Consider the following 19,896-nt stretch of genomic DNA (forward strand, 5'->3'; position numbering starts at 1 on the left):
GAGTACCACAGCGTTAATTAGCATTAGTGCAGGTAAGAGATGCACTACTGTGCACAATTAATCAGTAGCACAATTTAACAGAAAATATACTGCACAAAAAAATTAAGGGAATGCTTAACCCACTGAGGGCTGGAAACAACATCACACCAAAAAATCAAAGTCAAAAACTGAAATCAAAGTTCGATCCAACTTGCATGAATTTCATCACAGCAACTCATAATGTGACTCAGTAGTGTGGATGTCCTAGACTTGCCTCTATGCACTCTCGGCAACGTCTGGGCATGCTCCTGAAAAAACAGTGGATGGTGTCCTGTGGGATCCCCTCCCATACCTGGATCAGGGAGTTCCTAGATAGTTTGCGGTGCTATTTGGCGGCATTGGAAGGACCAATAAATAATGTCCCAGAGGTTCTCAATTGGCATCAGCTCTGGTGAAACATGAGGGGCAATTAATGGCATCAATGCCTTCGTCATCCAGGGACTGCCTATATACACTGGCCATATGGAGCCGGACTTGGTCCTGCACCAGTAGGAACCTAGGGTCCACTGCACCAGAATAAGGTCTGACATTGGCTCTGAGGATTTCTTCCCGGTACCTAACAGCAGTTAGGGTACAGTTGCCTAACACGTGGAGGTCTGTGCAAGTCTCCAAGGGTATGCCTACCAGACCATCACTGACCCATAGCCAAACTGGTCATGTTGGATGATATTGCAGGCTGCCTAATGTTCACAACGCTGACTCCAGTCTCTTTCATATCTGTCACATGTGCTCAGTGTGAACCTGCTCTCATCTGTAAGAACGGGGCACCAACAGCGGAACTGCCAATTGTGGTATTCTCTGGATGAATGCCAATCAAGCTGCATGGTGAAGGGTAGTGTAATATATGTGAGATATGTATGTGAAATCATAGTATAAGAAATCATATAGTATCTAGGCTCATACAACATGCAAAACACTAATATTTATCAAAAATAAATATTTGTTGTTGATTTGATACGTTAAACCATTTCTTTGTGTTCTTTTTTTAAAAAAGTTAGTTTTTGGAAAAATATTCAGCCCTGGAAGAAACAAAACACACAAAAAAAAAAAAAAAAAAGAGTTAAAATGTCAAAAATTACCTCTGCACAGGTTGGGTGAATGCCAATTGTTGTTTCAAGAAGTTCTTTAGTTAGCCCACATTTTATGGCTACACCATATCCCTGGGTAACTTCACCAGCATTGGGGCCTAGATAATGAAATCCTACCACACGTTCCTAGAATTAAAAAAGATGTTTAAAAAAAACAATAAATAAATAAAAATAAAAAAAATTATATATATATACACACACACACACACAGTGGGATGCAAAAGTTTGGGCAACCTTGTTAATAGTCATTTTCCTGTATAAATCGTTGGTTGTTACGATAAAAAATGTCAGTTAAATATATCATATAGGAGACACACACAGTGATATTTGAGAAGTGAAATGAAGTTTATTGGATTTACAGAAAGTGTGCAATAATTGTTCAAACAAAATCAGGCAGGTGCATAAATTTGGGCACCGTTGTCATTTTATTGATTCCAAAACTTTTAGAACTAATTATTGGAACTCAAATTGGCTTGGTAAGCTCAGTGACCCCTGACCTACATACACAGGTGAATCCTATAATGAGAAAGAGTATTTAAGGGGTCAATTGTAAGTTTCCTCCTCCTTTAATTTTCTCTGAAGAGTAGCAACATGGGGTCACAAAACAACTCTCAAATAACCTGAAGACAAAGATTGTTCACCTTCATGGTTTAGGGGAAGGGTACAGAAAGCTGTCCCAGAGATTTAAGCTGTCTGTTTCCACAGTTAGGAACATATTGAGGAAATGGAAGACAACAGGCTCAGTTCAAGTTAAGGCTCAAGTGGCAGACCAAGAAAGATTTCGGATAGACAGAAGCGACGAATGGTGAGAACAGTCAGAGTCAACCCACAGACCAGCACCAAAGACCTACAACATCATCTTGCAGCAGATGGAGTCACTGTGCATCGCTCAACCATTCGCGCACTTTACACAAGGAGATGCTGTATGCGAGAGTGATGCAGAGGAAGCCTTTTCTCCGCCCACAGCACAAACAGAGCCGCTTGAGGTATGCTCAAGCACATTTGGACAAGCCAGCTTCATTTTGAAATAAGGTGCTGTGGACTGATGAAACTAAAATGAGTTATTTGGGCATAACAAGGGTGTTATGCATAGAGAAAAAAGAACACAGCATTCCAAGAAAAACACCTGCTACCTACAGTAAAATATGGTGGTGGTTCCACCATGCTGTGGGCTGTGTGGCCAGTGCAGGGACTGGGAATCTTGTCAAAGTTGAGGGACGCATGGATTCCACTCAGTATCAGCAGATTCTGGAGACCAATGTCCAGGAATCAGTGACAAAGCTGAAGCTGCGCCGGGGCTGGATCTTTCAACAAGACAACAACCCAAAACACTGCTCAAAATCCACTAAGGCATTAATGCAGAGGAACAAGTATAACGTTCTGGAATGGCCATCTCAGTCCCCAGACCTGAATATAATTGAAAATCTGTGGTGTGAGTTAAAGAGAGCTGTGAATGCTCGGAAGCCATCAAACCTGAATGAACTAGAGATGTTTTGTAAAGAGGAAGGGCCCAAAATACCTTCAACCACAATCCAGACTCTCATTGGAACCTACAGGAAGCGTTTAAAAGGCCGTCATTTCTGCAAAAGGCGGATCTACTAAATATTGATTTCATTTTTTTTTTGTGGTGCCCAAATTTGTGGTGCCTGCCTGATTTTGTTTGAACAATTATTGCACACTTTCTGTAAATCCAATAAACTTCATTTAACTTCTCAAATATCACTGTGTGTGTAAATAAACTCTCCTATTAACATGCCAAGCTCAACTCCATTTACAAGTCTATCAAACAAAAATAAATTAAGTGTACAGTATAGCTTACTGTAGAAAATTATGCAATACAGGATGGTAAAACGGCATGTTAAAGATGATCTACTGCAACAAGTTATGCATTAACAGAACTTATTAATTGACTACAGCATTAAGGATCATTGACCATAAAGATATGTCAAATTTGACAATGCAATTATGAAAATTCACATAATTTCAAAGAAAAAAAGAGGTAATAAGAGCAATTTAAAAAAGGTACATTTTCTCGAACCTGACAACTATAAAGTTTCGTATTAATATACCAATAGGGTAATTTAAGAAAGAGGGATGAAATATAACAAGACACAGAAACAAATGTATAGCTTTCCCATTAAAGAAAAGGGTGCATTAGAATATTACCATTATAAAGGACATTACATCACAACCACCTCATAACACTTTCTATTTGTTAAAGATTGACTGAAATTTTGTAATAAGGCAAGGCTAACTTCCTGTCTTTCTTAGCCTGATTAATTAGCATTTATTCACCTTATTATTCAAATACTACACAAAATTTCTTGAGACCTTGTCAGATCTCTGTATTTTTACAAGGCATGAATACATTTAAGTTAAAATTACAAAGCAATTTGAATCAAACTAATATCACAGTAAAGAACTCACATTAGTGAAAAGGCACCATTGTGTTCTTGATGTATTTCAACATAATTGTAACAATTATGTGTATAGTAAAAATGTACTGTATGCTACATGTTACCGTTCTTCTCTTTATCTTCAATTAAACTTAAATGACTCCAAGGATATATGTAATCTTTAGGACCACTTATAGTATGAACAATACTTTACAACCAGTCCCAAGCAACACAGTAAAGTAAAATCTAAACACATGATCGTACAAACAGACACACAGTTACAATGGACAGTGAATCTACTGCCACATGGAATATGATGGTTTTAAACGCTAAACATACAAGAGAAAAATCATCATACTAATTCATTTATACACTTGTGCACATAAAGATCTGTATGTGATATTACCAATTTTCATATTTTATCTGTGATAAAAAGAGACTAACTTTTTAGGATGCATCAAAAAATAAAATAAGATCACCATTTCAATGATTCAGGAAAATACTTACATTATCCATTTTGTTGCAGATAATTTTGGAGTAACACTTATTATTGTCCCTGCCAGCAACTGTGTATTCAAGAGGCCAAAACAAACTGTGATATACCTATTAAAAAAGAAGTCAGAAATATCTTTAGCAGGATCATCATTTAACTAGCACCTTTTAAGCAATAAGATTCTTTCTATAAAAACTAAACAAATGAAATGACAAATGCAATTAATCTGATTTAGGGCTGTGAGGATTAGGGCACCAGTTCATAGCAGGGCCAAAAATTAAATAGTAAGGTATATTATTAAGCACTTTTTTTGAAAGATAAACATACAAATTAAGGGCAGTGTGTGTGTGTGTGTTGAATCTCTACATAATGCAAATCGCATCAGTTCGTTCTTAGTAGGAATGCAAACAACAAGATTGCTGGCATACATATAAACCATTTCTTAATGAGAAGACAATTCTTTAACTGGAATATGTTAAAATGTTTGTTATTGTTTATGCCAAATACTTAAAGTACTGTACATCTTACTTTCCAAGGAAATTAAAACACACTTTTTTTATTACTCTACAGTATAAAACAAGCTTAAAATAGTTTTTTAAAATAGTTGCACTGCTGCCAATTAATGTCTAATACAATTCAGCTCATCTACTGCAGCAAGAGTGTATGACTTTCGGAAGAGTATTTTTAGCCTTCTATTCTTCTACTCTCTTTGCAAGTTTAGGCTTTGGAGGTGTGTATTTTTTACCTGCAAAAATTTAGAGCCTAGACAACTGGGAAATGTCCAGTAATGATACCATTTGTACAGGTACTCTTTACATAAAAGTTAATGATTTATCAAATAAAGTTCAATTAATACATACATCCTAAACAATAATTCAGCATTATTGAAGTTCTCACCTCTAGGTTTTCCTCCCCATACAACTCAATGGCTTTCTCCTCCGATAAACCACAACAACCATATTCCAAAGGTGTAAAGACTGTGGTACAAACATTTATGTAGTCACACTTTATACATATTAAAAAAAAAAAAAAAAAAAGAGACAATATATACACAATTAGAACATTTGTTTTAAACATGTTCAATAGACAAAGTATTGCATTTATCCACATCAAATGAGAAATGTTATTTGAACTGACAAGTATGTAACTGGTCTATTGCTTATCAAAGAATACAGCAGCGCAAATTATTCCAGCCTCAAAATTATTTGTGTTTCCCCTTCTTAAAACTGAACCTACGATATTAATGCTTTTTTATACTGATTAAGTTGGCTAAATAATTTATTGAAGTGCCTTCACCGTATATTCAGACAATAACCGTTTTGAGTAATTTCTATTAAAACGTACACATCATTTGTTGGGTTGTGGGGGAGGGAGGTGTAATTATTTCATAGCCTTGATCAGATAGGTGGAGAAATGGTGATGGACAGTTACTATGGTCAAGCCATTAATTCCAGGACTCTGGCCACATCTCTCAAAGAGTTATTTCTTTCCCCCCATTTTAAGTAACAGCAGCAGCTTTGGATCATTCTTCTGCTAATATGCTTTCTTACAGAATTTCAGTGTTCTGACAGGTTCTGATTCAGTAACTGTGTACTATACATGAATATTCTTGCCATTTCCCCCTACTGAATAGATCTCCATCACTATATGCCATCACCACCATATTTTACAATAGGAAAAGTACGGCTTGGCTGGGATGTGTCACAGATACTTCAGAGTACCAAAGCCAAAATGTTCCACTTTCCTCTTATCAAGCCATAAGGGAGGACGTGGGATGCAAACCAATTATCTGCTTACTGAGAGGCAGCAGCACTACCCTTGTACCACGCAGGTGGAGCATCACAAGCAATTTTAGGTCAACACTATATGCTAATAGCTAAGTGCATATTTACCCAAAAACAGTGCTGCAGTTTTGTAATGCTGTAAAATTCAAAAATGTATTACTAGATATGAATAATTAATCATTTACTGAAATCAAATCACAAAGCACACCTTGTATTTTATAAATATTCGGTTTATCAGTTCTTTTTTAAAGAAAGTATCAATACAAATAAATAAGCTACAGAACAGAACTGTTTTATTTAAAAAAAACAACAAAACAAAAAAAAACAAAACAAAACAAAAAAAAAACCCGCACCTTTACAGAGGACCCTCCAAACAGCCTTCGTGCAAGCAGTTTTCCAGCTTGAATTGCAACAGGAGTGAGTTCCAGTTTCCCATCAAGGATATCGCCAATGGCATAAATATATGGCACATTTGTCTGTTCCTCATCATTTACTGGAATTTTACCATTCCTATAAAGCATATGATAATAATAACCAAAAACATTTCACAACACACTTTCCAAATATAGATACCAGTACTATTCAGACGAAAATAAAATTGGAAATTGACATTCTGAAGTTCTTGCAAAAACATTCTGGGACAATACAGAAAACATAGCTCATGAATGGCAATAAAATAAATAAAATGTCCCAGCTAAGTAACTGAAATTATGCATGGTTTAATTATTTTGCTCCAAATTAAACATTTTAACGAAACTATTCAACACATTTAAAGGAGGCACTTTACAGCTATCAACAAGTTAATCAAGTCATGTAATGTTCTAACCCGCTAATCCACATTAGGGTTGCGGAGGGTGCAAGCATAATGTGCAATGCAGGAACAAACCCTGGACAGGGCACCAGTCCATCTCAAGACAAACACACACACACGGACCAATTTAAAGTCATCAATTCACCTAATCTGCATTACTTTAGACAGTGAGGGAGAACCAGACCACCCAGACAAAACCCACAAAGACATGGGGAGAGCACGCAAATCCTGGTCTTCTTACTGCGAGGCAGTAACATTACCACTGCGCCACAATGCTTCCCTCATTTTAAAGTGAATGCAGTAAAAACAATTTTTTTTAAACAAACATTTTTAATGTATGAATAATATAGGAGTGTTCTCTTGGTGCTATGTAATTGATAGCTGTCAATCATATCACCATGTTAATATGTAAGAACAGACATTACTACTGCCTATTCCTCTCTTAAAATCATCAATAAAAGGACTGTGGAAAGATTTGCTTTAAGAATCCAGTGCACAATTACAGCAATTTCACTAACTAACCCACAACAGTCATCAATAGGTTGACAACATTCTGAATAATTTACACCCATAATGTGATTATGTCAAAACTAACTGTATTCACTGCCAGACATGTGCTATGCTGGACAGTGGGTAGATGGAAGTTATCCGAGCAGCTGGTAGCATAGAAGAATATTCTTGTAATCAAAAACAGTACATTACTTGAGATCATCTCGTTATAAGTAAAGAATCACAGATGTAAGAACTCTCCTTACAACAACAACATTTATATAGCACATTTTCATACAAATAATGTAGCTCAAAGTAATGATAAAGAAAAGAGAAATAAAAGACAAAGTAAGAATTAGAATAAGACAACACTAATTAACATAGAATAAGAGTAAGGTCCGATAGCCAGGGAGGACAGGAAAAAAAAAACTGCAGGCGGCTGGAGAGAAAAAATAAAATCTGCAGGGGTTCCAGGCCACGAAACCACCCAGCCCCCTCTGGGCATTCTACCTAACATAAATGAAAGAGTCCTCTTTGTACTTACATGCACATACCTAATGATTAACATCAAAAGATACATTTAGCGAGTCATTAAGTGAATTTCCTTCACTTAACAGGTAAGAAATTACACAGAATCATTAGAAAATTCCAAGTTTTTAAAAAATGTAAGATAAATAAGACACATACTTATCATTGATTTGGACCCCAACTTTATCAAGACCAATTTTTCTGGTGCAAGCATCACGGCCAACTGCTATCAAAACCTAACAAGGATTATAAAAACAATATTCATTACAAAAAGAAAACAATCACAGTATTAAATTACATGAGCAAAGTAGTTATGAATACAGCACTATTTTTTTTTTTGGCTTTTAAAAGTGTACCTTTACTTACAGTGTTGTATTCACCTTCTATAACCTCATTACTTTCTGTAGATTTTGCTGTTACTTTTAACCTTCCAGGTGTTCCTTCCTCAAGCTGTTCAACCTATTAAGATAATAAACAATTACACCAGTAGATCTTGAACAATGAATCTTTGTATAATAATATTTTGTTGCAAAACTTCTGTAGTTTCCTCTTCATTATTTCAGGAATGTCACTTGCCTTCCCATGGAAAGGTAACTCTCTTTGAAAGTAAGAACCATTCTGAAATAGGAATTAAGCACCGAACAATGCATATATGCAGAAAGGGTACAAATATCGTACAACTCTCAAGGGAAATAAAAGATAAACCATGCAGCCTCAGAAAGACCAAACCATTCTATTAGGCAATGTTACATAACCATTTTAATAATTTCAATGCATTTTCTTACATACAGACACTATCATCATAACCAAACGTATAATTATGTACACCAATCAATTGTGACTATATGTAACATTGTGCACTTCCTCCTAATCAGATTATTGGAAATGCTAATGTACCAGGTCATGGTTACATGTTGCATGCAAGATGGACTCTGTACTTTTGATACTACCACCACCACCACCAATACAACATACAAGCTATATACCTTTTCTCTAATTTGCACCAGTTTTTACGCTGATCCCAGGTAAATACAAATCAGCAGCAAATTACCTTTATAGGCACAAATTTTCTGATAAACTTGACACCATGTTCTTCCATATAAGCGCCTGCCTTTTCTGCCATTTCTTGGTCAAAGCCTCTCAGGAGAATGGAACGGACCATTACTGTGACATCCAAACCAAGGCCTGCCAGGAAACCAGCACATTCAAGGGCGACATAAGATGCCCCCACAACTAGCGTCTTCCCAGGGCAGTATGACAGATAAAACAAATCATCACTACAAAAATAAGATATTTTTTATTGAACATATGTAATACTACCATTCACAACTGATTTTTCAAATGTGTACAAAGACAAGCTTAAATGTTAATTACAATACAGAAGAAGTTTTTACCAGTAATAATACATCGAGAATGGGGTAAGTCAGCAAAGTGAAAATATGAACAGTATTTTCAAGAACAATAATTAATTTGAAAAGGATTCATAGGAGTGTTGAAAGCAGCACCTGGGAGGGGGCACCTTGTGCTGCAGTTGTGTATGGCATTTATTTGTTTACTTCAGTGTAATGTTCCCGTTTTTCCCCCAGTGGTCTTTATGTCATTTGGCAGCCAAAAATGTCTCTAACCTTGCAGTACACACAACCATGAATAAGTGAAAACTATGAAAGAATCTTTTAAAATAGTTAAGTCATGCACTGCTATTCACTGAGCATAACAGCTCCACAGCCTGAGATTACAGCAACTGCAGCCCTTACATATATAACAGGTATATAAACTAATACCCTTTGCAGGCTGTTTCAGGAGGTAAATCTGGCACTGCCTTTACCAATTACATCAACCCCATAAGCCCTAAGATTAATGCATTCCTATAATTCTCACCTCCTTTCAATAATTTAACATATAATGTAATGCAAACAGTATTCTGATCTCTTACCATTTACAAACATTTAGAAAATGGAATTCAATTGAAAACATGCATGCCTTTTTTGTTATCATGCAGTTTTGAATGTGATTCAATTTAAAATTTGTAGGTATGCTTTTTTGTTAGTAACTCATTACAATTTATTGCAATACCATTAAAAACTGTATGTACTCATTTCGTGTTATAAAAAAAATTACAGTATTTATATTTTTGCTATCACCATTAATTAAATTGATGTATTTAATCAATGCAACCTCTATAAGTAAACCATTCATCAATTATTAATTGCAGCCACCTGCCCCAACTGACCAGGATAAGCAGCCAATGCTGTTCAATAAAGGATTTCTTAAAGGACAAATAGTAAATTTGCAATTAACTGCAACAGCATATTAATATTTCACCAGATCATAACTTTAAAAAAAAAAAAAAACACCATTATATAAGGATAAAAGAACTCTGACCTGGTAATACAGTACTCTTTATCACCTGGAATACCCAAATATCTTGGACGTTCCCCGGTAGCAAGGACAAATGTTGCTGCTGTGTGGAAAGTTTCCTTGCCTCGTGCATTTGTTGCCTAATGAAAACATCAGATAAAAATTATCTATAGTTATATAGTTCAAAATTTATCACAAATAAAAATCTATTGACAGTGTCTATTTTTTAAAAGACCAAATTGAAAAACCTAGTATATACAGACTGTACTACATATATTGGTACTTACATTTTTAATCATATTTATCTGACCAAAAAGTCACTTGACTGTCATATATAAGAATTGACCAAAGGTGGTAAAATAAAACAACACTTTTAGTAATTATTAGCCAGACAGGAAAGTTTCGCAAAGACATACTCTAATCAAGTGAATTATTTCCCATAGCTACCACCAAATCCATTTCCAAATGTTAAATAGACAAGAAGCTTTAAGCAAAAGATCCCAAAAGTTTTACTCATTATTTTATTAATTTCTACTCTACTACTATACTGTATTCATACTCTTGAAGAAAGCAAGAGTTTTATAAAATGGAAAATCCAAAATATTATTTACCTTAATTTTATGTGGTTCTACGAATTCGGCATAGGAGTTCAAATAAGCAACGTTCTTGTTTCTTAATTCTACACGATATCCCCAATTCAAAGAACCAATATAACTTGAGATGGCATCTTTCATTGTTGACCAATTGTGCGTGACTAGAAAAAGAAATTTTAACAACTATCAACACCAGACACAGTTAATGATATGATTTTAAAAGAATTTCAAATGTAACTTTAAACTCAGATTGCAACTAAAATTAAAATATTACTGTGCTCTCACAACTTCAGGGACTAAGCCTCAAATGACTGTGAAGATGATGAACCTCCCAGTATATTTTGAAGTAAAATACTTAACACTATTATACAAGTTCTTTTATTCCCTACCTGTCTCTAGACACCAAAGTATACATAAAATGGCAAATCAGATTAAAAAAAAAATGCACAAGAGCAGAATGTTGAATGATGAAAGACACAACTTCAATTAAGTTTAATTTGTTTCAGCATGGTTCCACATTTACATTGTACTAATGCTGACAAAGCACAAAGTGGTTAAGTTCCACTTAACATAAAAAACATTCATTCAGGATTTACAAAAACCATTCACCAACATCATTAGGCTGGATTTTAAAAATATTTATATATCTATATCACAGACAGAAAACCAGATATGAGAGATATCCCTCACACCAAATTAAGCACTATAAAACTGTTTAAATTAAGAAAAATGTTTTCTCCACTGCAAATGAGCACAGGCTGTATGTTTTCATTTTCATTAGGAAAAATGCTGGATATACAATACTGTACACATCTGACATTAACAATGCAGTAACCAAACTGCTTTCTGGTAAAGAAAACACAACATTGCAGAGTACTCTGGCCTACACAGAATTTAATAGTTACTAATTTGGTTAGGTTGTTAAACTGTAGGGAAATGCCTAAATCATTTACTGTATTTTATCACTACCATTAACTTAGGTTATATAAAGTAGCAGTAAAGGTTAATATTTTAAAGGCAAACTGTCAGAAGAAATCCCCTTTACTGTAAAATCTGCTGTAAAGAAGATTAGATGCTTCCAGATGCTAACAGTTTTCCATTTTTTAGTTGAAAAATATCATGTTCTGATACAATAAGTTTACAAGATACGCTACATCCTGCATTTAAACAAACATAACACAGAACCGTCTCATCCCAGGTCTTGGAGGACTAGAATCAAACGAGCAATGGATGAAAAGCATTAAATAGTCCTGGACAAGGAACAGTCATTCGCAGGGCTCATTCACACTCAAACAAGGACAAGCTGCATAAAAAAAAAAACAAAAAAAAAAAACTAACCTTTGTCTTCATATTCCCAGCCAAAATTTTTTGAATCTTTAAGTGACGTCCCCAAGATGGCAGCTTGGTGCATCAGCTTTTTAGGAATACATCCAACATTTACACATGTGCCTCCAAGTCCTTAAAAAAAAAAAAAAAAAGTCAACAAGAGGTAATGCTACAAATAAAACTTCATTCTTTCAGTAAGCTGAGAACTCATTTTAAAATATGCAATTTATTCAAAACTGAATCTGCAGTATTTTAACAACCTATTTTCTATTTATGTAATAATCAATTGAATAGCAGTTGGTCAGAGTTATATTTTCACTCCAAATTGTGTAATCCTATATTAATTGCTCAAATTTTGGGAATTTTACGGTTCATAAAGTAAAACATTTGCCTGCTCTGTCTGTTTGAGATAAGATTTAAATTGTTTCTCTAATTACTTGGAAGCAAATGGACATGAGACAGACAAATGATGAATGTGAAGGTTACCGGCAATGTATGAAAAGCAGGTATTGTATAGAATACCTAGGCAATGTATACATGCCTGCCGTTTTTTAGGCAAGGCATGAAATATATGCGTTGTTACATACTTTTCCTAGGCATTGCATAAAATGCCTAGGCATTATAAAGAATGACAAATATTATTTTACGCAAAGTGTGAATTGTCCAGATTGGAAAGGTCTCTAATAACAAAATGTCTAAAAATGAAAGAAGAAATACAAAATGAACTACAGGATATGCTTACTGGGATAACAAAAGAATCAAGTGTCATTAATTAGCCTACTATTTGTTGCAGCAAGGAAGGCTAGAATGGCATTCTGAATTGCACTTAATTTTCTTTTTTACGCAAAGGCATTTGTTGTTTTGGCACTTAGTCTTGCACATACACCTCACAAATCCTTGGCCACTTCCTGTGGACTAAGCAGTAGCAGCAGATCGAAGAGCTATTTCGTGGTCAGGAACATCTTCAACCATGAGTAAGCCCTTTTGACAAACACTGAATTGTGATCTTGCATAGAGTTAGTTCAAAATTTCTCGCACCGTTCCAAGTCGGTAAAAGCAGTCTTCTGTCACATTCATAACAACTGCCAAAAGATTTCGCGGGTCACCGCACCCCTTGTCGACGTAAGGGATAGGAACCCGCACAGTGTCCCCCAAAGATGCAGGAGGGAATTTTTTGTCAGTGTCCATTTTCATTTTTTTGGCCTGTACTTCTAGATTCCCTTTCAATTGTCTCTTACTTTCTACTGCATTCTCAATGTTGAAGCAAATAGCGCACCAAATATTAGCCCCATAACCTTCCATTTCCTCACCGCCATCGTCTTTATTAGCATGTCCACAGATCACATGAACATTTCGGCCACACTTTCTGCACATACGGGCACCACTGCTTTCCTTTAAGCACACACAACATGTGGCAGAAAAGGAGTGTTCTTCACTATCCATGTCTTCCCTGCTACTTTCGTTTCCTTCGTCATGGATTGAATTCTCGTCAGTATTTTGTGCAGTAACCTCAGTCTCTTCTGTCGAAAGGTTTGTTTCTTCCAGCTGTATTGTTTGTACACTTTCTATTATCTTTTCCAGTTCTTCTGTCTATACACCTTGTAAAACATCTTGGGGTATGGAAGACGTTGTAAGACCCACTTTAACTTTGCACCCAAAGAAAACTTCGTACAGTGTTCTCTGAATCCCAGAGTGAAAGGCCCTGTTTTTCATAAGCTAGATGAACCATATTCGCTCGCTCCAGCGGTCAGTTTTTTCATCTTGCATCCAAGTAGACAGCATATTTTTCGATGTCTTGGTTAGCTCGTTCGACACTTCCCTGGCTTAGTGAGTGGCGTGGCTTCCCATGGACAATCTTCAAAGTTGGCCAGTATTCCTTCAGGCTGCTGACCACTTTATTTGCAAATTCCCGACCGTTGTCGGACTGTAAAATCGATGGTGCTCCAAGCAACGTAAATATGTCTATCAAGTTGTAAGCTACTTCTTCCGCTGTCTTTGATTTCAGAGGCCCGAGAACAACAAACTTGGTGAGATAATCTTGATACACCATTTTAAACTTGTATTCCTTATCAGGATGGGACTGAAAATCGATTAGATCCACCTGACAGCAGGAACTGAAATCAGAAAACACCATAGGCTTCACTACAATGCCTTTTTATACACCTTTTTGATTCTTCTGGTATGACTCACAAAGGTGAATATACAGTTCAATGTCATGACAGGTAACATTCTTGTATTTGGGTGCAAGCTCTTTCAACATTCTGTCTCGTCCTCCATGGCCAATGGCCAAATGAGCATCGTGAAGTACGTCAAATAATTCAGAATCTCTGACGTAAAACTGGATAGCATTGAAGCCTTTTTTAACAGGATAAATCAAGTTGCTTTTGTTCTCTAACATTATCAAATCATAACGTTTCAGCAGCCAATAGTCCCGTGGTTCCTTCTTAGTAGTCGTTTTAGCCTATGTTACATCATTCACTAACTTCTCGTAAGTGGCTTCCATTAGAAAAAAACAATTTTTAGCAGAGTTGGCTCGCATTTGGGATAGTTCTTTGTAGAACCGTTGTCTCATGTCAGCATGTTGTGATTCTTGTCCATACACTACATTCTCTTCTCCCATCTTCACGCAGCACAATATGGGTCAGCTTCTGTAGCAGTACTTCACCCACCACAATACTGCTGCGGCACAGCAAGCACACGTGCTTCTACATGGACAAATAAAGATCCAGGCGCCACTGACTAAATGTTCTGGCTAGAATAAGCTTATTCTACACTCTGCCGGTTTGCCGTTTAGGTATTGTATAGAATGCCTAGGAAATGTATGAAATGCGATGTATTTCATACTTTGATGTCCTATTTCGGGCACTGTATACATTGCCTAGGTATTCTATAGAATGCCAATTTTTACACATTGCCAGCAACATATATAATTTTTGCATAAATGTAATACACAAAACTTAATTTAATAAAAATAAAAAATGAACTTGGAGTACCTAAAAGAAGAGATATAAAGTGAAACAGCTGAAGAAGCCTGTGACGAATTACACAAATTTATTACTAAAAACGTCACACACGACATATTCCTCCTACTACATCAAAACAACCTACAGGGGAAGGTGAATGTCACATATTTGTATTGCAAAAGAGAAATGCCCACTGCTGGCACCCTGCCCGGGGTTTGTTTCCTGCCTTACTCCCTGTGTTGGCTGGGATTGGCTCCAGCAGACCCCCCGTGACCCTGTAGTTGGGATATAGCGGGTTGAATAATGGATGGAAAAAGATGCCCATATCAAAACTTGTTAAACAGTGATTTAATTGTGAGAGCAGAATCTGATGAAGGAAACTTTTTTCTTACTGAAGAACATAAATTGCCTTAAAATCATGTCTTACAGTGTAATAATTAGTTTATGTAATCATGATGAGTTATACTCTTCAAAAGCTTAATGTAAAATATTTAAATCATTCTACAGTAGTTAAAGCAACATTCAATTAAATGAACAGTTAATAGACAAGTAACTATTTCTTCTTACCCCATTTAGTTCCTTTTGGTGTAGGAACAACATAATCCAGGACCATTACTTTCTTTCCTAATAATGCAGCTTCCTAGTTAAAAATAAAAATAAAACATTTAATATTACATTTACAGAATATTGTGATATATTAAAAACTAAGTACAGTAATCCCTCGCTATATCATGTTTCGACTTTCATGGCTTCACTTTATCGCGGATTTTATATGTAAGCATATCTAAATATACAGTATAACACAGTTTTTTCGCTGCTTCGTGGGTTCTGCGGACAATGGGTCTTTTTAATTCCTGTACATGCTTCCTCAGTTGGTTTGCCCAGTTGACTTCATACAAGGGACGCTATTGATGAATGGCTGAGAAGCTAACCAATCAGAACACGCAGTTGAGTTCCTGTGTGCTGAATGGCTCAGCGACGGAGTGCTGAATTCGATTCTGCGGCGTTAACCAGGAAGTCCCGTCTCGCTCATTCAGCATCAACGCGTTTCACTGTGTAAAGAGTTAACTTTTGTGCTCTTTTATGTTTATCTTTGTGCATAGTCAAGCCCTTCATTATGGCTCCAAAACGATCTGCTCCTGCTACTGCTTCAGGGGCCGTGCCCAAGCGCCAACGGAAGATGTTAATGATTGCCGAAAAGGTAAACGTTTTGGATATTTTGAAGGAAAGGAAAACCTACACCGCTGTAGGACGCCATTACGGCATCAACGAGGCCACGATACTTTTTATTTAAAAAGTAGGAAAGAAATACAAGATCTACAGCCGCAGCGTCCTTTTAAACAGGGTGCAAAATGAGTTGTAAGTGGATGTAATAAGGCAGTAGTCTGGATGGAATCTGCTCTAGGGATTTGGATTGAAGTCTGCTGGAAGAAAAACAACGGCGGTGCTATACAGTTGCCTGAAGAGGCTCCTTTAGAAGAGCTGTAACGCTCTCCTTTGTTGTGCAGTAAAACTAAACTCCTCGTTATCGGACAAGTCATTGTGTCATTGTTGATAAGTAACTAATTTTCTACTTACAGTACTTATTACATGTACATATGTTTAGTGTCACTGTACACACATTTACTGTATACAATTTTTCTTGCATTGTACGTATTTATTGCTGGGGGCCTGTCCATCATATATGTTATCAGAGACACTTGATATCTTTAAAATAATATTTAGGTTTTACTGTATATAAACAGTGTGTTTACATACAGAATTTCAATTAATCTTACCTAATATCTAAGAGGATACAAAGGGTTTATGCTGTATAACTGTGCAGGGAATATTTATAAACAGTGTGGGAGAGTTTATAAGGGCTTAAAATATATAAAAATAACCTTACAAACATATGGTTTCTACTTCGCGGATTTTCACCTATCGCGGGGAGGGTCTGGAACGCAACCCCCGCAATCGAGGAGGGATTACTGTATTTCACATTTTAGCAACAATAAAAACTGCAAACTTTGAACTCAATTATTAAGAAGTAGTCTGTGAATTATATAAAAATATTTCTGGGTAGGGGAGGAAATGTCCAACTTGACTTGAACAAAATGCAGCATTATTGTCTCACTGATCTGCTACTTATTGATTATAATGCAATCAATATAAGCGATACAAATATTAAAATACATTTTTTTTTTTTAAATGTGTCCTAATACCAATTTAATCAACACATAAATGCAATAAGAAATATTTATGGAGTATTTGCATGTACCTAATGGCTGTAAAAAAAAAAAATAACTGCTTAAATTAAATGTGGTACAGTTTTTTTTTTTTTACAGAGGTATTACACAATCACTCTTAATTATCTAGGGCAGGGGTTCTCAACATCGGTCCTGGGGAACCCCTGTGGTTGCAGGTTTTTGTTCCAACCAGATTCCTAATCAGTGACAACACCTTATAGCACTGATCTCATTTAATTAGCTGGTATTTTTTTTTTCTTTTATTCAACATTCAGAAAAGGACAGCAGAATTTTTACATTTTGCCTACAGCTTTTGCTATAGATTTAAATGCTTAACTCTTTGGCTGGTTTCATTATACTTTGCCCTTTTTCTGTGCAGTTTTTCCCCCCCTCATTGTATCTTAATAATGACAACTTAAAACGAGCAGAGCAGACACCCAGGCAAACACTGAATAATCAAAGGCTGCAGCTACTTTAGAGTCAGACCCACTAGTAAATAACGGATTAATTAAACAATTAGAACACCTAGAAAATTAGAATGAAAATCAAGATGAAAATACTGTTAAAAAGGAAAAAAAAAAAAATCACATTATTCCTATATAACTGCTTGGTACATGTTAATACAGTATATATATTTTTAGCAAACTTGGTTTTCTAATTAATATATTGTTCCTTAAACAGAGAACTTGTGAAATATCAGTTAACTTAATTAGGCCAGAAGTTTAATTAAAAACAGAAGATGGTTGGAACAAAAACCTGCAGCGACGGGGGTCCCCCAGGACCGACGATGAGAACCTCTGGTCTAGGGATTAAGGTTTCTTTTGTGCTCCTGAATTAAACCTAATAAACCAGTCACAGCTACTTTCACACAGTAACTGTGATGGAAATACTGCCCTAGAGCACCAGTCCATCATAGGGACCACTCATACAAACCTACAGGTTATCTGGCAATACCAGATTACCCTTAACACGCAACCTCTTAGGAATTGGGAGGAAACTAAAATGCTTGGACAAAAACAGACAAGAACATGCAAACTACACAAACTGAATTTAGATTTCGCAGTTGAAGTAAGCATCCTGGTACTGTACACCACAAGCAAGCATAAATATATTACACACAACCAAATACAATATATGACTGTGTAGTTGAGTACAGAAAGGAAGATGTCAGTGTAGAGAAGCAACACCATCAAATTAACAGCTTCTTTATGATGAAACAGCAATGATTTTAAGCATCAAGGCTTTTAACAAGATGCTTAAAAATTCTATATGTACATAGATATACTTTAAGGTTAGAAAATATCTTTTGCTCTCCAAACGTAACATATAAATTACCACATTAAGTATAGGCTGTAGCCTAACTTTAAATTGACGTATAATTGCAGCAGACATACTGTAGATATATATGAATATGTTTAACTTACAAAGAAAGTGACCTTCGCAGCTTAAGGGTATGAGCAGCTCATTGCTCAAAAAATAAACACTAAAACTAACTGCAATGTGAACTGGTTTCCAGTACAAACCCTTATTTAACTATTATTTGTAATTTTTAGTTTTGTGAAATGCAACAGACATGAAGATTAAAATATTTGAGCACTAGGATTATATCACATTTAAAGCAACAGCATGAGAAATAACTGACAAATGTTAAGCAAAAAAAAAAGTCTGCCTAACGCAAATGATAATGCTCAGAAAGCAGAATACATAAAATAATTTACTGAGGTTTACTTATCTGCTATAGATGTCATAACAGATCATACCTTAGAACATGCAAGACCGCCTGAACCACCCCCAATAACAATGAGGTCATAATCATAGGATTCAGTGCAAATCCCCAGGAGTTTCTGAAGCACTCCATCATCATGAGCCTGTAAGTGTAAATGCACAATAGTTAGAAATTGCAAAACACCACAAAGGTACTAGATTTGTAACAGAAGAAGTAAACAGAATAATAGTAAAAAAACTCAAAAAAAACCAAAAACAAAAAACAACATTGTTGCCCTGCACTCAAAATATCTGATTTCTATAGTGAATAAAGCCAATTAATTTTCACAAATTAATACAGGAATTGGGTCACTTTCTTATTACTGAATATATGTTGTATAAACTACTGTTTAATTTTCATAAATACAAAACTCATTTGTACTGAATGTGGAGGTTATTTTGCATGGGTCAATTGATATTGTACATCATGAAGAAGATTTCTGAACATTATACCGCACAGCCTCAATAACATTAGTTAACCATCTGTAATTAGGAATGGCTATATTCCATTTGGTGCCAATTAACAACAAAAATGGTACATTGGCTATTACAAGGGAAAACAGGGAGAGAGAAAATAAAATCTAATCAACAACTTCCACCACTGGACGTATTTTTGATAAATCCCAAATTAATTTCAGAAGGTATTAATGCATGGACCTCTGGTTTTCTATCAAATAAAGGCCTAGAAACTTAAAATTAGGCCCAGCTCTAAAATAGGGTTAATTTATGAGTGAGCCTTGAAAAGTACTAGTACCTATTTGGTACCCCAATGCTAAGTTCTGCAACAACATTTAAAAAAGAAAACGTATATACAGATGTACAAGATCCCCAGACTACTACGAAGCTAGTTGCATTTTCATGTAAGCATTTTAGAAACTAAACAGCTAAATAAAAGTAAATTGACTACAGCAGTTAAAGAAGCACATTAAATAGCACTACGGGGAAGTAAAAAACGCATACACACTTTTATAGTTAATATTTCTATTCCTTAGTTGTGCTGCTTTCATTAATTCAATAAATGCATAGTGTACCAAAA

The 19,896-nt window shown here is 35.6% G+C and overlaps 1 protein-coding gene across 1 annotated transcript in view; it reads right to left on the reverse strand.

Annotated features, from left to right (window-relative positions):
• The window catches only part of txnrd3 (thioredoxin reductase 3), a 35,553-nt gene that overhangs the window by 5,902 nt on the left and 9,755 nt on the right, over positions 1 to 19,896 (reverse strand). Inside the window, exons 4-15 of the mRNA XM_039771122.1 lie at positions 18,857 to 18,964; positions 15,436 to 15,508; positions 11,918 to 12,037; positions 10,598 to 10,740; positions 10,011 to 10,126; positions 8,680 to 8,905; positions 7,995 to 8,087; positions 7,788 to 7,864; positions 6,154 to 6,310; positions 4,914 to 5,021; positions 4,031 to 4,126; positions 1,119 to 1,253 (exon numbers count right to left, since the gene is read on the reverse strand). Of these exons, the coding sequence (XP_039627056.1) occupies positions 1,119 to 1,253; positions 4,031 to 4,126; positions 4,914 to 5,021; positions 6,154 to 6,310; positions 7,788 to 7,864; positions 7,995 to 8,087; positions 8,680 to 8,905; positions 10,011 to 10,126; positions 10,598 to 10,740; positions 11,918 to 12,037; positions 15,436 to 15,508; positions 18,857 to 18,964 (1,452 nt within the window). The remainder of the gene's footprint in view (positions 1 to 1,118; positions 1,254 to 4,030; positions 4,127 to 4,913; positions 5,022 to 6,153; positions 6,311 to 7,787; positions 7,865 to 7,994; positions 8,088 to 8,679; positions 8,906 to 10,010; positions 10,127 to 10,597; positions 10,741 to 11,917; positions 12,038 to 15,435; positions 15,509 to 18,856; positions 18,965 to 19,896) is intronic.

Source organism: Polypterus senegalus, chromosome 12 (assembly GCF_016835505.1).
Source record: "Polypterus senegalus isolate Bchr_013 chromosome 12, ASM1683550v1, whole genome shotgun sequence".
In the NCBI taxonomy this organism is placed as follows: Eukaryota; Metazoa; Chordata; class Cladistia; order Polypteriformes; family Polypteridae; genus Polypterus; species Polypterus senegalus.